The 21,630-nt window shown below is 39.0% G+C and overlaps 1 protein-coding gene and 1 long non-coding RNA gene across 8 annotated transcripts; both read right to left on the bottom strand.

Moving 5' to 3' along the window:
- Positions 1–2,384: 2,384 nt before the first annotated feature.
- Positions 2,385–12,246, bottom strand: LOC112282548 (kinesin-like protein KIN-12D). Of its 4 annotated transcripts, none has more exons than XM_024520263.3 (22): positions 11,314–12,246; positions 9,565–9,995; positions 9,262–9,417; positions 8,940–9,143; positions 8,679–8,792; positions 8,468–8,560; positions 8,290–8,379; positions 8,090–8,160; positions 7,884–7,958; positions 7,654–7,741; positions 7,443–7,501; positions 7,154–7,217; positions 6,979–7,044; positions 6,737–6,859; positions 6,515–6,619; positions 5,983–6,218; positions 5,752–5,821; positions 5,591–5,656; positions 5,337–5,416; positions 5,126–5,207; positions 4,902–4,991; positions 2,385–4,738 (listed from the first exon to the last, which is right to left on the bottom strand). In XM_024520263.3, the coding sequence occupies exons 1-22, from the start codon at positions 11,696–11,698 to the stop codon at positions 3,569–3,571; spliced, it is 3,918 nt and encodes a 1,305-aa protein (XP_024376031.1). In that variant the 5' UTR covers positions 11,699–12,246; the 3' UTR covers positions 2,385–3,568. The 4 variants fall into 4 exon arrangements, with proteins under 4 accessions (XP_024376031.1, XP_024376032.1, XP_024376033.1 ...); XM_024520264.3 differs by having other exon boundaries at positions 2,385–4,735; XM_024520265.3 differs by lacking the exon at positions 11,314–12,246 and adding an exon at positions 10,398–11,068.
- Positions 12,247–16,194: 3,948 nt separating this feature from the next.
- On the bottom strand, positions 16,195–17,970 carry LOC112282292 (uncharacterized). 4 transcript variants are annotated; one of them, XR_016502793.1, is made up of 3 exons: positions 17,552–17,915; positions 17,168–17,315; positions 16,195–16,605 (listed from the first exon to the last, which is right to left on the bottom strand). It is a non-coding gene; the product is annotated as an uncharacterized LOC112282292 (long non-coding RNA). The 4 variants fall into 4 exon arrangements; XR_016502790.1 differs by lacking the exon at positions 16,195–16,605 and adding an exon at positions 16,674–17,031 and having other exon boundaries at positions 17,552–17,970; XR_016502791.1 differs by lacking the exon at positions 16,195–16,605 and adding an exon at positions 16,674–17,021 and having other exon boundaries at positions 17,552–17,871.
- Between the last annotated feature and the right edge of the window lie 3,660 nt (positions 17,971–21,630).

Below are 21,630 nucleotides of genomic sequence, written 5' to 3'. Positions count from 1 at the left end.
GAATTTAGAGCATAATAAAAAGGGTGGTAGATTTGAAAAAAAATAATATTAATAAAACATATAGTTTAGATAATGTAGAAATTGAAAGAAAGAAGTAAATGATATCTATTATTATTGAAATAGGCCTTAGATCAACTAATTTTTTTTTTTATGTCTCTAATATGACATATAGAGGCTATTAAATCCTAAGACGTCAATTTCTCTTAGAACTATTATTTTAAATCTAAATTACAAAGCTTAAAAAATCTATTCAAAATGAATTTAAATTATTTCAAAGACCTATGGATTATAAGACAAAGTTACATGATATGATCTACATAAAGTATTGGTGGATCTTTTAATAATAAATTTAAGAGCATATTCAACAAAAAAAATAAAAAATAAAAAAATAATAATTAAAATAACACTTGATTTTCATGGTGGAGGAGAAGGTTTGTTTTAAGTATTTTATTATGTTATTAGAAAATACTAACTAAGATTGATTATTCAACATTTAAATTGTGGTTATTTCCTTCAAAATATTTTTAAATCACATAGTACTTTTGCATGAATGTAGTGAAAGGACCAAACTTAGTAATTAGCATCTTTTTATTTTATTAAACATATTTGATAAGATATATATTTAGATATTATTAAAACATATCCAAGTAATGTAAAAAAAATTATCTTAATATATATATATATATATATATATATATATATATCTATATTAAATAATATTTTAATTGAACCAAGATTCATAAATGATATATATTAATATTAAAATTACATATTTTGAAATTTAATAACATCTTTGAAATTCTTGTTTAAAGCTTTAAAGCATCTAGGTTTTGATAACCATTTTACACATATCATACAAATATTATTCAAACATATAGAAGCAATTGTTAAACTACATAGGTCTAATATTTTAAAAAATTAATTGCAAAAAGTATTAAGCAAGGACACTCTTTGATATTGAATTTATCTATTATAGTTGAAAAAATGTTAAACATTACAATCTCAAAGGCTATAAATAATGCAAAATTACATGTAAATTTTCATTTTCTAGTAGCATTAGTTGACAATTACTTAGCCAATATACAAACAATCCAACATTAAAGTTAAAATGGGAAGAAAAATATGTAGTCAACCTTGTAATAACTTTTTAAATATTTTGTCTAGCTTATAAAATAGAAATAAACTGATCCAAATTAGACGCATATTTGCAATACAAACATGTCTAAAAACCACAATAGGTTGATAAATTTAGATAGAATTGGAAATTGACAAATGATGATGGTAAATTCTTTAGAATTATTTTTAGTTAATTATTTTGAATCTAATAAAAATTGATTAATTCTTTGTAAAAAAAACTCAAAAAAAATTAGAATTTTGTTAGTATGATATTGTTACTATATAATTTTGTTCAACAAAAATTATTATAGTGGTCAAAGTTGTCATTGTAAACATTTTTCTTCTCTTCTCTCTATATTTTTTCATATCCATTTGGGTAGAATCAATAAATGAAGAGAACAAAATTGAAATTTTAATTATAAACTAGTTTTTGGGATATAATTCAAAATCTAACTTGCAGCAAAGTTGGATAATAACTTAGTTGCATAGCTTAAATAAAAGATGGATTAGGAGTCATTGATCTTGTCAATGGAATGGAGGCTTTATTAGTAAAATGAGTCATTAGCATATTCCATCCAATATACTCTATACACCAAAAAATAATAAATAAATAGTAAATTAATTTCATAACATAAATACATAACAACAAAAAATCAGTTTTTAATATTTTTGGACGAATTAAATAATATATGAATAATCTCAATGAATAATTGTTTGAAATCGTCTTATTTATTTAAAATATATGTAGTACAATATGTAGTTGACTATTTCATAGGTATAAAAGTTTTACATAAGAGCCATATAATTAATCTACAAAAAAAATCTTAAGCTTTCCTTTTACATTTAAAAAACTTAACAATAATAGTCCTAAGAAGTAAAATTTAAAGTATTCTCAACTACCACTCTGCACACATGAGGCACATTACATCAAACAAACCAATCAATCAAGTATAAATGGTGTAAGTATTTATCTTCTTCTAGAAATAAGATTTTTAAATTTTACTCAGTCATTGTGGTCTTATCGTGTGCAATACTTTGTTTCTTTTAAGAGTCGACCATTCTCCATGTCCCGCTAACAGGTTCTCAAATGCCATTCATAGTCCAAAGCTCACACCAGCTCCAGAACTGGACGATTCAGCTGGAGTATGTCAGCACACAGTTTGTGAAGGAGAGCAAGGGTCCTCAGCAAGTTACGAGTTCAACACATCACAATCCTACAACTTGGACGGCAAATGCGAGGCCCAGCAGGAACACCGTCGACAGTATGGTTTGGATCAATTCATCTACATGCGAAATTTCATTGAATTTGATAATAAATACAGGGGTTAAGCGATGAACTTGCACACAAGTCCCCAGGTTGGTGTCTTAGTCTAGTGATTAAACGCAGTGAGAGCACAATTCAAAGTTTCCTTGAATTTACTCAAACACTACCACTCCTTCACAATATCCTTATGGCCTATCAGAAAGGATAGCTAAGCTAGCGATTGAAACGATGAATCTATACAAGCTGGAGAACCTGCATGAGTGGGTCAAAAAGTGCCTAAAGAGGTGATACGAGTTCAACTACATTACCGAATTAGCAGAAGTCTTGAAAGGCCCAGCTTGAAGCTGTCCTAAGGGAAAATTAGTGCCCGTTTCCAAAATCCAGGCCGGTTTGAAGAGACCGCTGGTTGAACCAACATCACCCACATGCTTGGACTCCAAAATATATCGCTAGCTAATAACCATCCTTGTCCGGCCTAAAAATGTGCTAGGTCGGTGTTGCTCCACATGCGCTGGGCATTAGTTCTCCCCAAATATGTAAGTGTACACATATACCCACATACTTGAAGAGATAACGAGGTTTGTCAATTCTCGTCAGGATCAAGCCGTCCGCAAAATCCAACAACAAGGTGAGATAAATACCCAGAAAAGGATCTTCTAGTAACAACTGTGCTCCGTCTTGTGGCATTCTGAGGGGGCTCCAATTGTCCTTGTGTCCTGTATCTGAAGAAAGTTCCAAGCTATAGAGTCTTCGACGACGTCTCCACTTTCAAATTAAAAGGATGGTTCCAAGTCCAAATATCTAGAAAGCGAGGAATCTCATCCAGGAGGATTTTAAGAGCTCCGACAACTCGTTAATTAGCAGTAAAATGATTCCGTCACCAATGATCTCTTCTGATAGACGATCTAGAAAGGGCTGTGCGTCTCCTAAGGTTAGCCAGAGGTTCGGTTGTGGCAGAAGAGGGTCCGTCACCAGTTGTAGAAGCATCGAAAGGCCTCGGCAGGCATGTACTCGCTCGCAGATAACTGAATTCAGAAGTGTCCTTTCTTTGAGAGTATCTACAGAGCAAGCACGGCTCGAACTAGCTCAACAAGTAGCTCTTCAGCAACGCTCGCTGACTAATCAAGACGTGGTTATTCTCCCTTCGCTATGACTAGTCTGATCAGTGCTGCATGCGAAGTCAGGGAATTAAGTGCTTGCCACGTCTCCGTCTTGTGTAGATGGCGCCTTCACGTCTCCCCCCGATGTAGATGTCTCGCTATCCGATTTAATCTCGGTGCCCATGGTAGATCCACCTTTGGTTACCTCTACATTAATAGGCTTGTTGTCGGCGTTAATCAAAATTGAATCTGTAGCATCCAACCTCACTGAGGCATTCTCAGTGACTCCAGCGCGTATGGCATCCAGGTCTTCTTGCAAAATATCCAGAGCAGACAAATTTAGCTCCCTGCCTTCGGACAGCTCCATGGACTCTACAGTTGCGGTTTTAGTCACGAATTCCACACATCGATGCGAAACGTCTTCTGAGCTGGAGTTTCTGGATGTCTCCTGTTCTGATGTTGATTCCGGATTCTTGGGGCCTGCCCTTTCAGTCTCAAATGGATTCGAGGACATTTCGAGTTTTGCCTGCGTGGAGAGTGCAACAACGCAAGAAGAATCCGCCTCTACAACAGCAGGTAGCGATTCCACGGAAGTCGAGATTTCGGGCTTCAAGTCGAGTCTAATGTCTAGATTATCTCTGCTAGCTACAACTCCCAAATTGTCAGTTTCTAACCCAGCGACTGTTTTTGTCCCAATATTGAGTTGTTCCAAGCTTTCCCTCAAAAGTAATTCCTCTCCCTCCATGAGTTCTGTGAAGGGTTCAAAATGAGAAGCCATTTCTAAGGTCTTAGCATGCACTTTCTGGCGCACAGCCTCCTCAGATAGATACGAACTTCTTTCTTCCATAACCACTGCATATGTCTCAAACTCGGACTCCAAACTCTGACGCTTAGTACAAACATCTAGTTTATCAAGGTCTTCGTCGAGAAGCGATTCCTTCTGTACCATCAACTCTGAAAAAGTTTCAAACTCGGTCTCCATCGCTGCTTGTTTCTCGTCACACACAGAAAGTTGCTCAATGTCTTCGTCAAATAAAGAACTTACTTCAGTGGTGAATCCTTGTGTGCAAGGCTCACGCTCTGCGATAGCGATGTTATCCACTTGAACCTGATCTTCTTGAGGTAACAGAACTTCAGAAGTGATGCAAACATTATCCTGAATCTGGCCTTGCGACTGAATCCGATGAACAGTGTGCTTGATCTCAACTACATCCCTCATATCCTCGTTCTGAGCAATTCGATTTTCGCTCTCTTTCTGCTGAAGACGTAAATCGCCTGGTTAGACCAGCTGCAGTAATGGAAACAAAACGAGGAGATTCGGAACAAATGTGAAGAGATAAACGGTATTACCCTTACTATAGAAAGGGAAGTAAACCTCAAACAAGTAATATTCAAGAAACGAATGTACATTAATAAACAACCTGCTGTAGTTGAGCTTTCAGGCCTTCGATGATTTGCAAATGCACCGACCTTTCTAGCTCCAGCTCTTCAACCCGTCCCATTGGTTGAGCCTGCAACGAATAGCAAACTCGGTATGAGGTTCATATTCACAAAAACAACAAGGGAACAAAACGAAAGACACAACTAGAACCCAAACTGGAGCTCTGATTCCTAGGGAAATTTAGTCTCAGACAGTGAAGGTTACCTTCAGAAAATCCAAATCTTGCTGCTGCTCTTGACAACGTGTATTGAGCTGCGCAACTTGTTGTTTCAGCTGCTCCAATTCTCTGCAAGAGGGTTGACAACCATTGTGAGAGTCATTAGAGAGAAGCATGCATTTGCATATAAAACACGTCGCTGAAAGAAGACTTCGCAGTTTAAAATCAATCGACATTTTAGTTGTCAAAAGTGATTACTTCGTCAATGTCGAGTTGATCTCTAAGCATGTGCTTAAGTCGTTACAGCATATCTCTAGTTCCTTGCGGTACTTATCAGCCTGCAAAAGAGAATGTACATGTTGTACCTCAGACACGTAGAATCTCCGACGCGTAGGTACAAGTCGGCGCAGCATCTCCAAAGGAGACCGTCCAGAAATGAGTACATATAACAACTAACTGAAGCTTTAACTTGTAAAACAAAACTACGCAAAAGCTCAATCATAAAAACAAACCTGTGAATTAGAGAGGGCAATGGCACCCTGTTCCAAAGTCAGTTTTGCTTCCGTCATCTCCAATAGCTGTCATTCAGGATAAAAGTCAGGGTTCAGAAGTGTGAGGAAACTTCAAGAGGAAAAGCGAGAAATATAGATTAATAAAGAAGACAAAGCCTAACCTGATCTCTAAGATTTGCGATCTCCTCCATCATCTTAGTACGCTCTCCTTTCTGGTGAAATTCTTGAAATCTGTCTTCAAGATGACTGAGTTAGAACACACTCTGAAGCGGAACTGTACATCATCATGGATAATTGGAAGAATCTAATATTCAAATGTTCCTTTACAGATTCACAAAGAAATCCACAAAAAGACATCCATAAAGAGTGCAGATAAGTGAGCAGTCACATACCCTCGAACTTGTTCCATAAGTCGAATATTATCCATAGCAAAGCGGGTGAGCTCCGGATTACGGTCAACTTGAGCTTTTACAAGTTCAAGCTCTTCGGCAAGCCGTTTGTTGTCCTCAAGGAGATGATAGTCCACTGGTAACTTGCCAGCTACTACTGCCTCTAATCTACGAATTTTATCATCTCTGAAGCGAAGAATCATCCTCCCACTTTGAGTGCTTTGATCACGTTGTTGTACCTGAAACAAAATAGTCAATGCTAGTTCAATGACCAGAATTCAACTTACAAAGCGTGCCGAGAACTGATTATGTACGAAGGCACTTTTCACACACAACTTGATTGGCAAGAGTAAAACATGACATGCAGAACAAGTATACTGCCAGTAAAATGCTCATGTAACTAGGTGAACATACAACCCACTCGTTGGAACTGAAAGTTGAAACGATTCCTTCAGGGACCACACTTTCATCACCTATGTGAATTAAGACAACATTTTTGGCAGTGAAGCTAAGACGGGTCAAAGAAAATGGTCACCAGAGATTGCAGCTGATCAACTTCGGTAGCGTATTGCTTGGCTGCAAGTTGTGCCTGTTGTTCCCTTCTCAACGAAGCCGCGAGCGTAGCCTCTACAGCCCTAATCTGCAAAGACGATCAAATTTTCGCATCATGAGCATGTCAATCTACAACGATGCCATAAATTATCAAGCCAGGATTACGTTGCAAGGCATTTGTACTAAAAATAGGTGTTCCAATCACCTTGTGATGTAGATTATTTGAGCTTTGTTTTTGAGCGGGACTCATGGCCGATATGTTGAGGTGATCGCCTTCCATCGTTTGGGTGGCTGACATACCGTGCTCTTTCAGAATGTTGAGTTCATTCTGGTACAGATGAAGAAGGAAAATTGATTCAATTCAAAGAACAAGATCCATTGTCTATCATAGTTCGTTGTTGAGGTGTTTCGTTCAGTAGAAGACATGAGTACCAAGATTTGTGTTACCTTCAATTGCTGAATTTCGCGACGTAGTGCGTTCACATCCCCTGAAGAATCTTCGTTAACGTGGGCCTATAATAAACAGAATGACAGCCAATGTTAAGCCTGGATCAATAATCTGAAAATAGAAGCAATTGAAAAACACAAATTCCCGATGATGACTGAGAACCAAATAACTCACACTATTGCGAATGAACTTCGCACGTTGTGCAAACTTGAGCGTGCTCAACGTCTCCAGCGCATTGCTGCATACAGTAGAATAGAGTAAGATCAACTCTAATACACTCTTTAATCCTACATTGAGCAAAGAGTGTTTCCCGTACCTCTTTAGTGCTATTCACATCATGATCAAACATGGTTCAGTCCGACATATTAGCATAATATCTTTTCAACATATTCATACTTAAAAGGGAGCATGACTCAAATATTTTCATATTATAATATTAATATTCAGAGTGAACGTCACGCACACATTGGAAGGACTGATTGTGGCTATGATCGTTGTTTTAGAATTTCCTCCGAGAGAATCCTGAAATCAACACACACGAAAAAACTATGAAAACCCAAGACTATTAACATGGACACAAAATGAGAAACACCTGAAAAATGTCTACTTCGTCTTACTGACTGTCTTCAAAATCTGAGTCCATACAATCTTCTAGAGTTAGCATCGAGGGAAACCTGCAGAAGGAAGGTGAGCTTAGAATCACGGTAAGGAATATGGCGCTCTTTCCCGTTCGCAACATCCACCAGTATCATGATGACCAACCTGCACGAAGTAACAGATTTATTAGACTGATTCACTCAGTAACACAACATAAACACTCATAATCCCTTAAAACTGGCTGAGCCATCAGAGAAAGGCATAGACCCTTATGAAACTAGAGGAACGTACAGAGAGTTTCACATACCCAAGGGTAGATAGAGATTTATTGATATTCGCCGCTTCTTTCAAGCGATCACCTTCCGCACCTGAAGACTTCTGCCTGTTCATGAGGAACAGTAGAGATCAGAAGAGCTGAACATGGGTTTCCCAAGTTCAGATATGCAGAACTCTGACACAACATACCATACTATGCTTGAACAAAATACTGGTGGTGAGATAAAAGAACCGAACCTTTCTGAACCAGCAAGGTCCACCAAGTTTAGACGGCCGAATCTGATGTTGGTCAAAGAATTGCTTTCCCACTGCATGCGTGCATGACGACAATTTAGTTGATGGCTCACTTGACATGAACGAGGCAGCCCTTTCCATCATATCATTAAAACAATCACAAGCCCCATTGGGCAGTTATGAACTGAAACTGATGTATGTACCTTGCTTTCGACACTGCAAGCGAAAACACTGTGTGATCTACTACTCTCCCTGTTCATGTTCGTCGCTGCAACCCTCCTATTGGAAGCTCCCTGTGGGCATTTCAAAGCACATAATAAATGAGACCGTGTTCACAAGCAATACAAAACCTCAATAGTCAACACCGAGAAAAGTACTTACTTGGATAAGAAGTTGAACAACGTCATGTACACTTTTAACCTCAACCTCTTTCAAGTTCTCAACATAAACCCCAGTTTTCGCATCTTCTCGGATCTGGGGACATACAGAAGTATCGATCAACTTAATTCCCAATCACACCGCATCAAAAATTATAACAGCTTTCTGAAGAACGCTGGCAAGGAAACGTATTATTCTGGGCATGGAAAGGTACATGTAAGTTTGTAGACGATGGGTCCAACAAGTCTGTGATATGTTCGTTGTAAATCTCGAGAAATGAGCATTTGCAGACAAATCGCAAATGTTCTTGCTCCCGAAGTATAACTTCCTGCAGGATCCACAGTATTTTAACCCAGCACGGGGTAGCAGACGAATCCACTCTTACAATGATGGGCGGATACAACACCCAAAAACTATCTATCAAGCAAATGGAGTCGAAAGGGAGAAACACCATATCAAATAGAAGGAATCTCACTTGTTGAATCGTAGCAAACAAGTATTCGAAAATTCGAGGAGTCACCCCACGTTGGTGGCTAGGATGGCAATCAAGATCGTCAATGTCTCCAAGCATTGTATGAGTCTTGCCACTACCTGTCTGGCCATATGCAAACATACAACTATTGTAGCCTCGCAAGCAATTGTCCACCATTGGTGAACCGGCAACTCTGAAAATGTCTTCCTGCATTACAATAATGCCGCATGTCAGTGCCATCGCACCTCAAGCTCAGAATGCCAACATGTTTCCATCACAACCATTCAAAATCACTGTAGGAGGAGCTCTCCTAGCGAGCATGTACCTGTGTAATAGACTCGCCAGCGACGTGATCGAAAGTGAAACGAGTCTCGGGTTGGCCTAGCCAGGTAATAGTATGGGCACTGTCTTGTCGAACACATCTAGTAAATCCCGCCCCTACTGACTCTGAGTTGCTGACAGGGCGTGTGCGCACTAGGACCTGCAAATGGCAACCACAAGTGCTCAGTGAAACCATTGACATTAAGATTTCAACAACAGGACCCAAAAATGAAATCAACCAAACTATTGATAGCGAAATTCAGAACGCCTTCATTGCCTCACAGGATCGTGTGCAAGAAGACCGCACCTGAACATTATGATCGTTCCAAAAATCTGGATCTTCTTGTAGTTCAAAAGAAGGTACATTTTCAAGTCCACCTTTCATTGAGTGCGAGTTCAGCAATCCTCGTTGGGAACCCTTATGAACAAGGGCAGCGGAGTGAGGCACCCCGGGCTTCCCTGGTCGAGGGATGTTCTTGACAGGGGTGGTTCGAGACGTGCTTCTGGGAGTGCTGGACGCGGATTCAGATGCAGAATCATAGCCTGTCTTGCTGGATGCAGACGTGTATCCCGAATATAGGCTGCTGCTCGAACATGATGGAATGCTGAGATCTGAGCATGTGGAAGACGATGAAGAAGATGTATCTGAAAACTGATTGTTAAACTCCACAGATGCATCTCTAGTACGATGATGCTTTGGTGAGCTGCTGGCCATTGCTGACCTCAGCCCAACAAAACCTGCACAAGATTTAAGGATTTCAATAAGTACGGTTAATTTTGAAATGAAACCCCAGTCCATTTAAAACCAAGCGAATTCGGTTGTTTGTGTGTACTAAGATGCTTCAAAACATGAAGCCATTTCAGACGGACACCATAGCGTGAATAAGGACATCAGGGCTTCCAAATTGGTGCTGCTCCGGAGGCATGAAGCAAGAACTATTCACGATGGACCCCTCTATCAAACTGGTGGTCTCATGCCACTTGGACTTCCACTTCACACCAAAAAATCTAATGATATGAATGCTATATCTCGCTGGAAATTCCCCCGACCATCGTAATACCAATAGCATCCCAGGAGGCTAGAAAGAGTGATGGGAGGACGGAAGCGTGATAGATGAAGAGCGCGCCAAGGCTGCTTACCGGGAGATGTACCTGGAGATGCAGTTCCATTGTACCTGAAACTCCTCAAACTGGTACTCTTAGTTAGGATCGTCATTTGATCTTCAAAGATCCTTTCGGACTTCAAAGATCAGGTGGGACCCTAACTGTTAAATCTCAACCATAGCTGCTACGAATCTATTGTCATACCTTCGCGATATAGAACTGGTAGCACTTAAGTAAATTCGACCGAAGGACGATAGCAGGTCTACAAGTTAGTAGCGAGACAGCTTGCCGCCAAGACACTGCCAAAAAATCCAGTGTACGAGTGCATGAGGCTGGCAAACATCTCGCACACGAAAATGATTCTCTTGAACTGTTTGAATCGGCGCGGCACAACGTCAGTCTCAGTTATCACAATCTGAATGCAGCCACCTGTTTAAGGTTGATCAGATTGGAACACGTAGCGATGGAGGCCTAGAAGACGCAAGACAGAGCTACGGTAGTATTTCACAATTTTTCCAATTCGAAGTGCTCCTACTCATCGAGATAACCAACACGAAGATCGCTGAGTCTCCGGCAGTTTACAACTGCACCTCTTAGATCACTGGTTTCTCAGATCGACAAAGCTACGAGACAGATCCGAAAAAACACTCATGCATGAAGAAAGTCGGGAACGTAATCTAAACCCCGCTTCCCAGCATTGGTTGCTGTGTACGCGGGTGAGCATTTGACGAGCTCCGGAACACTTGTAGAGGCCGCTACACGAAAAGAATTCAAAATGTGTCTCTATACTGATCACCAGATCTCTCAACTGTAACACTGCGGGGCTAATGATCAGAAGAATCTAGCGCGTGGCTCGACTCGCTAACGAAGCGATAAAGATAGGGGACAGAGAGAGAGAGAGTCCGAAGAGAAGAATCCGTAAAGTAAGAAAGAGAGGAAAATAAAAGGCTACCAGGCAAAGGGTCCTCATGTTGCCGGGTGTTGCTCCACCCGAACCTCCTCTTGCCTGCGCTCTTCGGGGTGGCAGGAGCTGCAAACTTATGCTCCGTGGTTCTCGGCGAAGATGTCGTAACGTTTTCCAAGTAATCAGCGCTATTGGCCATTCGGAGCGAGGTCGATGGCGGAATCTGAGTGTTCTTCTTCAATCCTGACACCTGCGAAGTCGGATGAAAGTGCACTTGGTGTTGCTGTCGTTGATGCGCTGGGAGATTGTTACGGGGCTTCACCAGGATTGGAGACAGTGGAGCTCGGCTATCTATCTCTGTAGCTATTTCGCGGGACGGCGATTGCGCCCCTTTCGAGGCGGACAGCTTCGGAGCTGCAGATTCTTTCCCCATTTTCTCAGACCTGTCTTCACGGATCTTCAAGATGCAATGATCCCTTGTGCACTGAAATGCTCAATGCCCGAAGACACATACTACCAGGTTTCTTCGTTTAGGTTGCGTGACAGAGCCAAGTCATCCAAACGCATCGCTCAACGCGGCTGCCCCAACTTCCGTGTTCGCCGAGCTGACCGCCGATGAAATAAGACGACCTCCGAAATCGCCGTACTCCAAACCTTCAAGAAACCTGCGAGGTGAGGGTATGCTACAATTTCCAACTCGGCACGTCCTCGACTCAGATTCCACCGTCTCTATCACTGACAGCAAAAGGGAGAGAAAACGCATATACCAAACGTCAGACGAAGAGGGCCGATTCCCAACTTCGTCGTGAACGACACCTCAGTAAGAAGGAACAACCCGGGCGCGATTCTAATCTGCAACCAGTTCTAATCAGCTTGGGCTCTAAGCCACCGATTAATGCAGCTCACGTGTAATCCCTCGTACTCAACACCGAAACACGCAGCTCCAGCGATCCTATTCTTGAAGGCCTTGAGTTGCCGAACTCTCCATACTCACAATCTGGCACCGCTGCACCGAGCATGACACTTTCAACCGACACCCGAGAACACGACGTCACAATCCCACCACCTCCCTCCCACCCCAACGTCCAAATTTCGAAGAATTCAACCAAAATTCACTCGCCCATTCAAACGACCGTTTCTTCTTCCGTCATCATACCTGATCCAGCATGCAGAGAGCTCTTGGGGAAAGGGACGACTAATGTGGATGAATGAAGCCAACCGAACGACCCAGCCACACAGCACTGTCTTCCATTCCACATCCGACAGCAAATCCTACGCAACCCACACTCCATCAACGGCAATCTTGTTGCGAGCTTTGCCGTTGAGTTCTGTCACTCTACGCCATATTTTGCCGTTAGATGTTGAACCCCCGGCAGACGTCGCGATCTTCGCCGTCGTCAGTTGTAGAGGGTATAGCCATTGGTTACGAAGTGGTAGAAACCGTGGGATCCACTGCAACGCGGATGGATGACAGGGTCAAGGGCGCTACGACGCCTCCTCGCGCGATTTGAATGAGCCAGCTTCATGGAGGGGAAAATTTAATTCCACGGTGGGCCAATTCAATCCGCGCCCCCATGTGGTAGTAGCCCTTTGTTCTCCCCATGAGGAATTTTCTCATTCATTGAGCGTGTCTTTGAATGCTGCCTAGCTTTTGGGAGGTGGTGGTCTACTCTTAAGCAGTTGTTGACTTGTCAAATCCCGTCTCCTAACAGAAATGAGAAGCTTGTGGCCATGGCGCAAGTGCATTTAGGGTACCAAATCCCCGTTGGCAGCGTGTGAGCGATCGTGTGGCTTCCAACTAGGGTTTCACTAACCCTCGCCACCACACCAGATTTGCTTACACACGCTTGCTTTCTCCTTCGACCTGACTAGCCGGGCTGGGAGACTTTTCGCAACGAGAGTAGCAACACCACCCTCAAACATCCTCGAACGTCATTGCTGTGTGTCTTTGTCCAGCAATGTGGACAGCATTCCCTGAAACCAATGCCAAACTTGAATGATGGTTTTCCCAGAGACAGGTGGCTGCTAAGCATTGGGGAATTAGGTTTCAGAACGGCCTACTGCTTTCAGGAAGGGGCTTGTAGAGTTTTTGGAGCTGTTGTGTAGGTAGGCCTTTGAGGACAAGTAGAAATGGCGTGATACCAAGTCATTGACAACATGCTCTGTGCTGGGGAGCGTAGATCTATATCAATACAGCCTGCATTAATCAAGAGAGTGCTTGTCTGTGTAAGACACCAAGCACCGCTCTGTACACCCAGCCAGTGAATGCAGGACTTGGGTGGTGTGGACGCATCAACCGAATGCACCCAGCCCTAAATGGATTAGTACTATAAACTTAGACTGAATGTGCTGTATAGCTCCGTTTCTGGACCCGACCAGTGCTTTCCTTAATGTTGGCATCATTGGTGACCAACCATACCCTAAAAAAAAGCCAGAGCCCTTATTACAGTATGATGATCTTGCTGTAACTGATGCCTGCTGTAATTGATGCGCCAACGCAGCACTATGGATGCAGTCCTTCCACGGTGGCCTCAAAATGGTTAAATTAGCATAATAGAATATACATGGAAGCCAGCAGTGGTCGAGGTAATTCCTCAATGATTTGGTTTCTTTCATGACCAGCCATCACGAAGTTAAGAAGAATGAAACAGTGATTGAGAGGGATGGTGCATGGATGCAATAAGAATCAGATCTCTGGTTTTGTCACTCTGACGACCCTTTTAATGAGAACAAGTTTTTCATGTCAGAGGAACTTTTTATGGAGGGGGGGGGGGCGACTGCAATTACTGTTGAAGACCTGGGAATTGATAGGCAACTTAAGAACCATGCCAAGCTTATCAAAAAGACAACTCTTTTTCTTCTTCGTTATTGTTTATTTGTTGTTTTGGCAGATGTTTCCATACTGCCAATATGATGCTAAAATTATAAAAAAGTTAGTCACAAACCCTGACAGGTTATGAGTGTGCAGCTATTTGCAGATGCCCAACCATTGCATTTATAGACATATCCTCATTAATCTAGTGCAAGCATGAAAGCATTATACTTGTATTAACAAACATTGGATTTACTCATATTAAACAAAGCAATTGAATATACATATGTATATATATATATATATATAAATATATTCATGTGTGTGTGTGTGTGTGTAAGGATGCTGTTTTCTCTTTCTATAACACATAAACCCTAAACCCTATATACACTTTTTTTTTTTTTTTTTTTTTTTTTCTGTTTTTTTAATCTAAGACACTACAGTCACTTAGATTATTGTCTCATAGATTGTGGTGCCACTTGGACAACTTCCTTCTGCTGGTGTTTGGTCTTTGATTCATCTTGCTCCTTGACTTGTGGCAACCCAACAAATATCTCAAAGACATTGAAACCATCAAATTGTGGTGCTATTTGAATACCTCCCTGCTTTGTAGTTTCAGTTATCACCTCCTGGAGTGTTTTCTTCCCTTGCTGAATTGTCTCCATTGGAATGATCCTGGTCATCTCTGCTTTGGCACTTTGTGGAAAATAACATGAATGATTTGCATCTATGTTTGCAAATCTCATGAAAAAATTTAACCCGTCCATCTCGAGTGAAAGTTCTAAGTCAATTTGATTGTTCTCGATGCCACAAATTTGCACACTCCCAAATATTCTTTTCCCAAACAAAATCAGTATTACTGCATCTGACGCTAATAAGTACCTTCTTAAATGCAACTTAAATTACATCAAAGAGCCTGAAGACATAAAATGAATGAACACACGGCCACTCATAGAAAGAGAAAGGAATTGAAAGGTTTAGAAATGAATGTGCGAGAGGATATACTCCTACTTTCTGCCTGGAACTCAAGTCACACAGAGAAACAAGAAGATGGTGCAATTTAAGTGAGAGCATGCTATACAACCAAGAAATAAATAATAAAAGGTGGTGTAAATTTAGCGAACAGTAAAAAGGATAAGGACCAAGAAGAAAAACAAAAATTTCTTAGAAAATAAAAGGTTAAGATACAAAGGATTTCAACTAGCTTAACTGGAAGCTGTTGTGTACACTTGTTCCACGGTTGATATCCTTCAGCACTTCTTGTCCAAGCATAGCACAGCAGTTCCACCACACTTTCTCCCCATTCCTCCCACCCATATGTTTCTGGGCTAGTAGGAAGAAGGCAGGAGGACTCAGATCACACAGATCCACGTGTCAAGTGGAATGGTCCTTTGCCACTTGGCGGAAATCTGACAAAGTCCGCTTTTCCCGGTAGAGGTGGCGGATGAATTCTCAAAGCTCTCTTCCTCTGAGCTCACTAGGTCCTTTGACGAGTAGTGAATGGACCATGCAAGAACCTATGCAGCTTTTTCGCTAAGCTATTGCTGGGGTTATGACTTTCAAAATAATTGCTCCTGGGTTTTTCAAATTTCTTCAGAAGATGCTTGATGATGAATGCACAACGGAATAAGTCCAGTGAGACACGAGAGAGACAGGTAGAGGTGTGGTAACAGGGACAGACTGTAACAATTTACTTCTTTAAATGTTGTGTGAATGTCTGTCTCACAGATTTTATATTCTTAGCTTTTCTTTTCGCCAAGAATGTGAGAGCAATATTGGATGCAATCATCCAGTGCAGTGTTTGGGGAATGTTGTGGTTATTGTCTAGTCAATGGAGTCAGTGGACACTACAGTTCTTTTCAATGCTGCGAGTATTATCCAGCCTGCAAACTGAGCACAACTTTCGTAGTAGCTCAAAATAGAAATGAGGTTATGACACTCAAATGGTTCCTCGGATTCTTCAGTGATAATACAATTCTAAAAATAAGAATGCTATCGTGTCCTGGTTCTACTTCGTCCCAAGACTCAGACAATTTGAAACCGTAAAGGTTAATTACAGAGGCCATGGCAACTTCCAGAAGTTCAAGTCGGCATCATTCAAGCAGATGCACTGGATGAGATTTGGACTCGGTTTAATGATCAAGTCATGGCTCAGAAGTCCAGGTTTTTACATCCCGATATTGCCTGTAATTAAAATCACTCACTTAAACTCAGATTAAGTAAGTTCAAATTTCTCTGGGTTGCTAGAACTGTAACAAATCCTTGAAAGACATTTCAAAAGATTTTTATACGGATGATTTGGGGACATAAAGAATGACTACTACATTAAACTTTGATCTATCCAGTCACTAGGTTCACATCACGTGACTACAGCCTCAGATTTTTACGACCAGGGTTTAGGGTTTGTGCTCCTTTAAGTTGGATGTAAATGCATAGACTTCCACCTTTGTTTGCACCATTGTTAATTTCAATCAGTACGATTCTCCTACGACGCACACCAACTTGAATCTCAGCATTTGTTCCAATTTCTGCGCAGAAAGCTCTACGTACGTCATTCTGATGACAATTCCAGGCAAACTTGACAGAGACCGTTGAATAAAGGCACCAATGCATCTTTGTTAGTTTCCGATCGGTTAAATCCAGTATACACCACACAAACACTAAGGCGCAGACCGAATGCATAAACCTTAGCGAAGTGTGTTTGGTCACGATCATTTTGAACAATCTTTCTAACAGTGCCCCACAACCACCGTCCACTCCGAAACAACTCCCAAGTGCTCTGAGCATATCACATAATCTGTACAGTGCCATATGTTATACTCTCTACAAGCTCAGTGTTGATCCCCGGTACATACCATTGAACCGCGGTTCCAATACCTTGTTTCAGCAGCGCCGCTTAATTTCAGGGGTTTCTTAAACAAGGTTTGGATGTGTCGGAATTATTCTGCATCAGTCTTAGCACAATGACTATAAGGGGCACGAGGTGTAGGATTTACAGTTTTATTTTAAGAGGAAGGAGATCCGAGGACGTGCCAAAATAAGTTCCAAAAGACACAAATGAAATGACTAGCTGGAAGACAGGTGGAGTACCAGTGTGCTCAACCCCCGTGTGAAATAGAAGCACATCGGTTTCTGTTGCCTCTCGCTCCTCTGAATATCTGCTTCAGTTAGTCTTCACTCTTTAAATCTTCCTTTAGCACGCTCGGTTCTCGCAAAACTGCAAGGGCCTCCGTAGAAGCTGTGTCAAACATCAGCAAACATCGTTCGACCACGAGACATAAGCTACATCATTATTCCTCTCCGTAAGTACGAATGAATAACCAGAAGTAGCAGCAGCTAAAATCGAGAAATATTTTGAGCGGCACGTAAGAACGATATTATTTTGCAATGTCACCGCAGACGTTCTTGGAACACAAGCACTGCAAGGGCTTCAACAACAGTTTATGACATTTTCAAATGGGGACACTACCTCACCTGAATAGGATACTTCAATTTCACGGTGTAATTGACAGGATGCATGGTTGAGTGTAGTTCTTTTCTTCGCCGATAGAAACAATATTCTCAATCACATACCCCAGACGGAGATGCCTTGACACATCACACTGATTGGCACTACAAGCACCATTCCAGTGCACATATCACACTGTAGACATGAATACATACTACGTGCATGAGTGAAGTTGTCGGCCAATGTTCTGCCGCTCGACAGAAGTAGCACTTACAACACGCTCTCAAAAAGTGCTTGCGACTTGCAAACTTGGGCTTCCACGTCGAATTCTAAAGGAATTCGTTCCAACGAAAATCCTCGACAAAAAAGGAACTTGCATTCCCGAGAGCAAACCTCCGACTCATCTAACGCCTCATCTCCCGCCGATCCTTCCCACAATAAAATAGTTGTCGTTCCACATCCCGTTCCACATCCCTGGACTTTACATCGACAATAATCCTCGTGGTGACCACACCGTGATCAATCTAATATCCGCTACAACAGGATTGATAAAACTAACAACTCAGTCTGGGCGACCTTAGTGTTAACATTAAACCTGTGCTCTCTCTGGCACTGTATTTACAATTTTATATTGAATAAAGGGTACAATGCTTAAAATATGTGTATTCAAGATGAGGGGTTAATTAGATAAGTTAATGCATCATAGAATGATGAAATCCTAGCTCCTAAATGATTGCATTGCAATCATAGTTTCTTAACCCTAATGGATGAAGATTGCAAGTAATAGATGAATGTGCCAACACCCTCTCTTAGATTTAGTCTTGAGTATGTACATAGGTAGTACTCTTGCAATCATCATTCAAATCATTTGGAATGTTGTCCATGTTGTCTAAATTGTACCACTATTGTACTTCTTATCATGTGTTAATATTAAGTGAACAAGAGAGAAATGAATTTGGTATTGTTGAACTAAGTGATTGAGTAAACATTGTTGAATTACAGGAGGAATTCAAATTTGGAGTTGTGAGCCACAGAAGACTTTGGATCTTATACTATGGTTTAAAACCCTGTTTTGATGTTGTTGAATTAGCATGCAATTGTGATGAACTCAAGTTGTTATTCTTGTTGTTGCTGAATCAACTTACAATTAAGATGAAAACATGGTGCTTGCTTGTTGTTGTAATGCTTTGTTCATGGGACTTATTATACAACTCTCTAAGGTTCTAAAGTATTTGTTCATGCATCTAGTAGTAATGGATGGAGAACACAACATGGGATATATAGTATTCCACAACAACAAGCTTATTGGATTCATTTGTAATACAACTTACTTTATCCTAGAAGGCAATAACTTGCAATTTTATGACAACCTAAAGGTTGTGACTCTTTTAGGGTAATCTTCACTTAACCTTCATATAAGACCACTAGTAGATGTGGTGTCAAAATCCACATTGTAAGATAGTCATAAATTGATTGCTGCAAATTGGAATGTCATTTGCAGATTAATTTGGATTATTTTAGTGTAGTGGGATTTTGGTAGTGTTATGGTATAAATCTGTTGCTAGTCATAGTCAATGTTGATTGTTGGTTATTAAAGGCATTTATAAAGGTAGTGTCAAAGAAGTTGGTAGGGGTGGTGATGAGTAAGTTTTTAAATAAGCACAATAGCCTATACTTTAAGATTGCACTACTAGAAGAAAGATTATTGGAGGCAATCAACAATGGCAAGTGCAAATGGTGATGAGCAATGCATTCTCCTAAGACGTTGCTACTACATCAAAAACATACTTGAGTAAGTAAATAAGCTTCTTAATGATTTTTTTTTGAGAGTATGATATTTCAATTCACTTGAGTGAATTGAAATTGTTAACTGGTGCATATTTTGCTAGCTAATAAGCCTTCTTTCTATTGTAAAAATATATGCACCTATTGAATATTGTATTTTTAAATATGATCTTTAATTTGTATTTGTGCATATTATAATATATATTTTTTTTAAAAAATAAAATATCTCATAATCCATTATGTGCTTAATATAATGTAAAATATGTTTTATTGCATGTAAGTTAGTCTCTTTTGGACTTGATATAAAATTTCTCACTCTATTTATTGCATAAAAATATTAAGTCTAATAATAGTAAATATTATAGATTTTTTAATTAATTAAATAAAAAATTGCATCATATAAAATAAAATTCATATTATTGATTAAAACTAACTTTTCTAATTGTGGTATTTTTGAAGATTTATATTCTAAAATTTCAATTTTTTTTAAGATACTTTGTATATATTAAATTTGATGAATGAAGATATTGTCATGGACATATATTTATTACAATTATTACTTAGATAATATGAATAGATAGAAGTAGATAAAAATAAATTAATATCATAATATTTTTTAAAAAAGATTCCTAGAAGCTTCATAAAGGTTGCTTTGATTTTACATGTACTTATAATTAATTAGTAGATTAAAAACTTGGTCAACAAATTAACTACATGCCATACGTATTGGTAGCTTGCAAAAAAAAATTAACTATGTGGTGTCTATATAAAAAACTTGCTTTATAAGTTAAGATATGTGTTGTGCAAAGTCAATATATTTTAGAAGTCTTTTAGAGTGTTGCCACATAGCTCTTAGATAGACAATATATATAGAGGTGAGAGTGAAGTCTTTTTCACTGTTGTCAATTCTTTTCTTGCTTTTAGTTTAGTTTCAAGAATCTCTAGTTTCTTTATCTTTTGGCAACACCCATTCTAGTTTTATTTTTAATATACATACTTTCCTATTTCTATTTTTTCATATTTTTTTGAAAGAAACTCACTTATTTATTGCTTTCATCAAATTTTTGTCCTTGATAGATTTATAAGAATATAATTATAACATCAAAGCTTTATCTTTTCTTGATTAACTCCATTCTAAAGTTTTAATAGGAGCTCCAATTTTATTTTTGAAGAAAAAAGATAGATCATTGCAGATGTGTATTGATTATTGAAGAGTCAACAAGATTGCTATGAAGAATAAGTGTCCACTACCTTTGATATCTAGACTTCTTGATCAATTGAATCAAGCTAAGATTTATACAAAAATAGATCTATAAGAGGCATACAATCTAGTATACATCAAAAAAAGAAATGAATGGAAGACTACATTTCAAACCAAGTACAAATATTATGAATATAATGTCATACTTTTTGGACGTACAAATATATTAGCAACCTTTTAACATTTAATGAATGATGTGTTTTGAAAGTTTTTAGATGATTTTATTATCTATTATCTAAATGATATCTTAATCTATTCTAAGAACATAGAAAAATATAAACTTCATATTTGTTGTGTATTACAAAAACTAAGAAATGTAAAATTCTATGCCAATATAGAAAAGTTTATATTTCACATTATTCAATTCAACTGCTTAGAATATATTATTTTAAATGATAGACTTATAATAGATCCTAAGAAAGTTCAAACTATTATAGATTGGAAGTTCTTTAAAATAATAAAAGATGTTCAATATTTTTTGGAATTTGCCAACTACTATTGGATCTTCATTATAAACTTTTTTCAAGTTACAGCTCTATTTATATGTTTTATTTGTAAAGACAAACTTCAATAGAATCAAGAAGTGGAAGCAACATTTGAAGCTTTGAAAAAAGTCTTTGTTTTTTTACTAATCTTGTATCACCTTGATTTTTTTAAGCCATTTTTTTTTGGAAATAAATGCATCAGATTTTACTTTTGGTTTTGTATTGTCATAAATAGAAATAAATGATGAATTTCATCTAATAGCTTTTCATTCTAATTTTTTTCAGCAGTTGAGAGCAACTAGGAGATCCATGAAAAAGAATTCATTACAATCATGGATTTTTTTCAAAAATAACATTATTATTTAGAAGATTTTTTTAATTAAGTCATTGTATATACAAATCATTAGAATCTTAAATATTTTATGTCAATACATATTTTGAATCATTGCTAAGCCAACTAAAGTATGTGCTTATTAAGATTCAAATTCAAAGTCATTTATTAATCAAAAAAATAATAAAATTTATCAGATGCACTTTCTAAATGATTTTACCTTGCATCATAGGAAGGAGATGC

The sequence above is a fragment of the Physcomitrium patens genome, chromosome 5, assembly GCF_059467195.1.
Source record: "Physcomitrium patens ecotype Gransden chromosome 5, ASM5946719v1, whole genome shotgun sequence".
NCBI classification, from domain to species: domain Eukaryota; kingdom Viridiplantae; phylum Streptophyta; class Bryopsida; order Funariales; family Funariaceae; genus Physcomitrium; species Physcomitrium patens.
The sequence above is the reverse complement of the archived record's forward strand: the minus strand, read 5'-3'. Positions and strand labels throughout refer to the sequence as shown.

What these genes read in the sequence shown, in the direction of transcription:
- LOC112282548 (XM_024520263.3), bottom strand. Translation starts at nt 11,698, where the DNA reads ATGGGGAAAGAATCTGCAGCTCCGAAGCTGTCCGCCTCGAAAGGGGCG. An exon ending in GGAACGATCATAATGTTCAG is followed by an intron (nt 9,418 to 9,564) that starts GTGCGGTCTTCT and finishes TGCCATTTGCAG; the next exon opens with GTCCTAGTGCGCACACGCCC. An exon ending in ACAATCAGTCCTTCCAATGT is followed by an intron (nt 7,218 to 7,442) that starts GTGCGTGACGTT and finishes TACTGTATGCAG; the next exon opens with CAATGCGCTGGAGACGTTGA.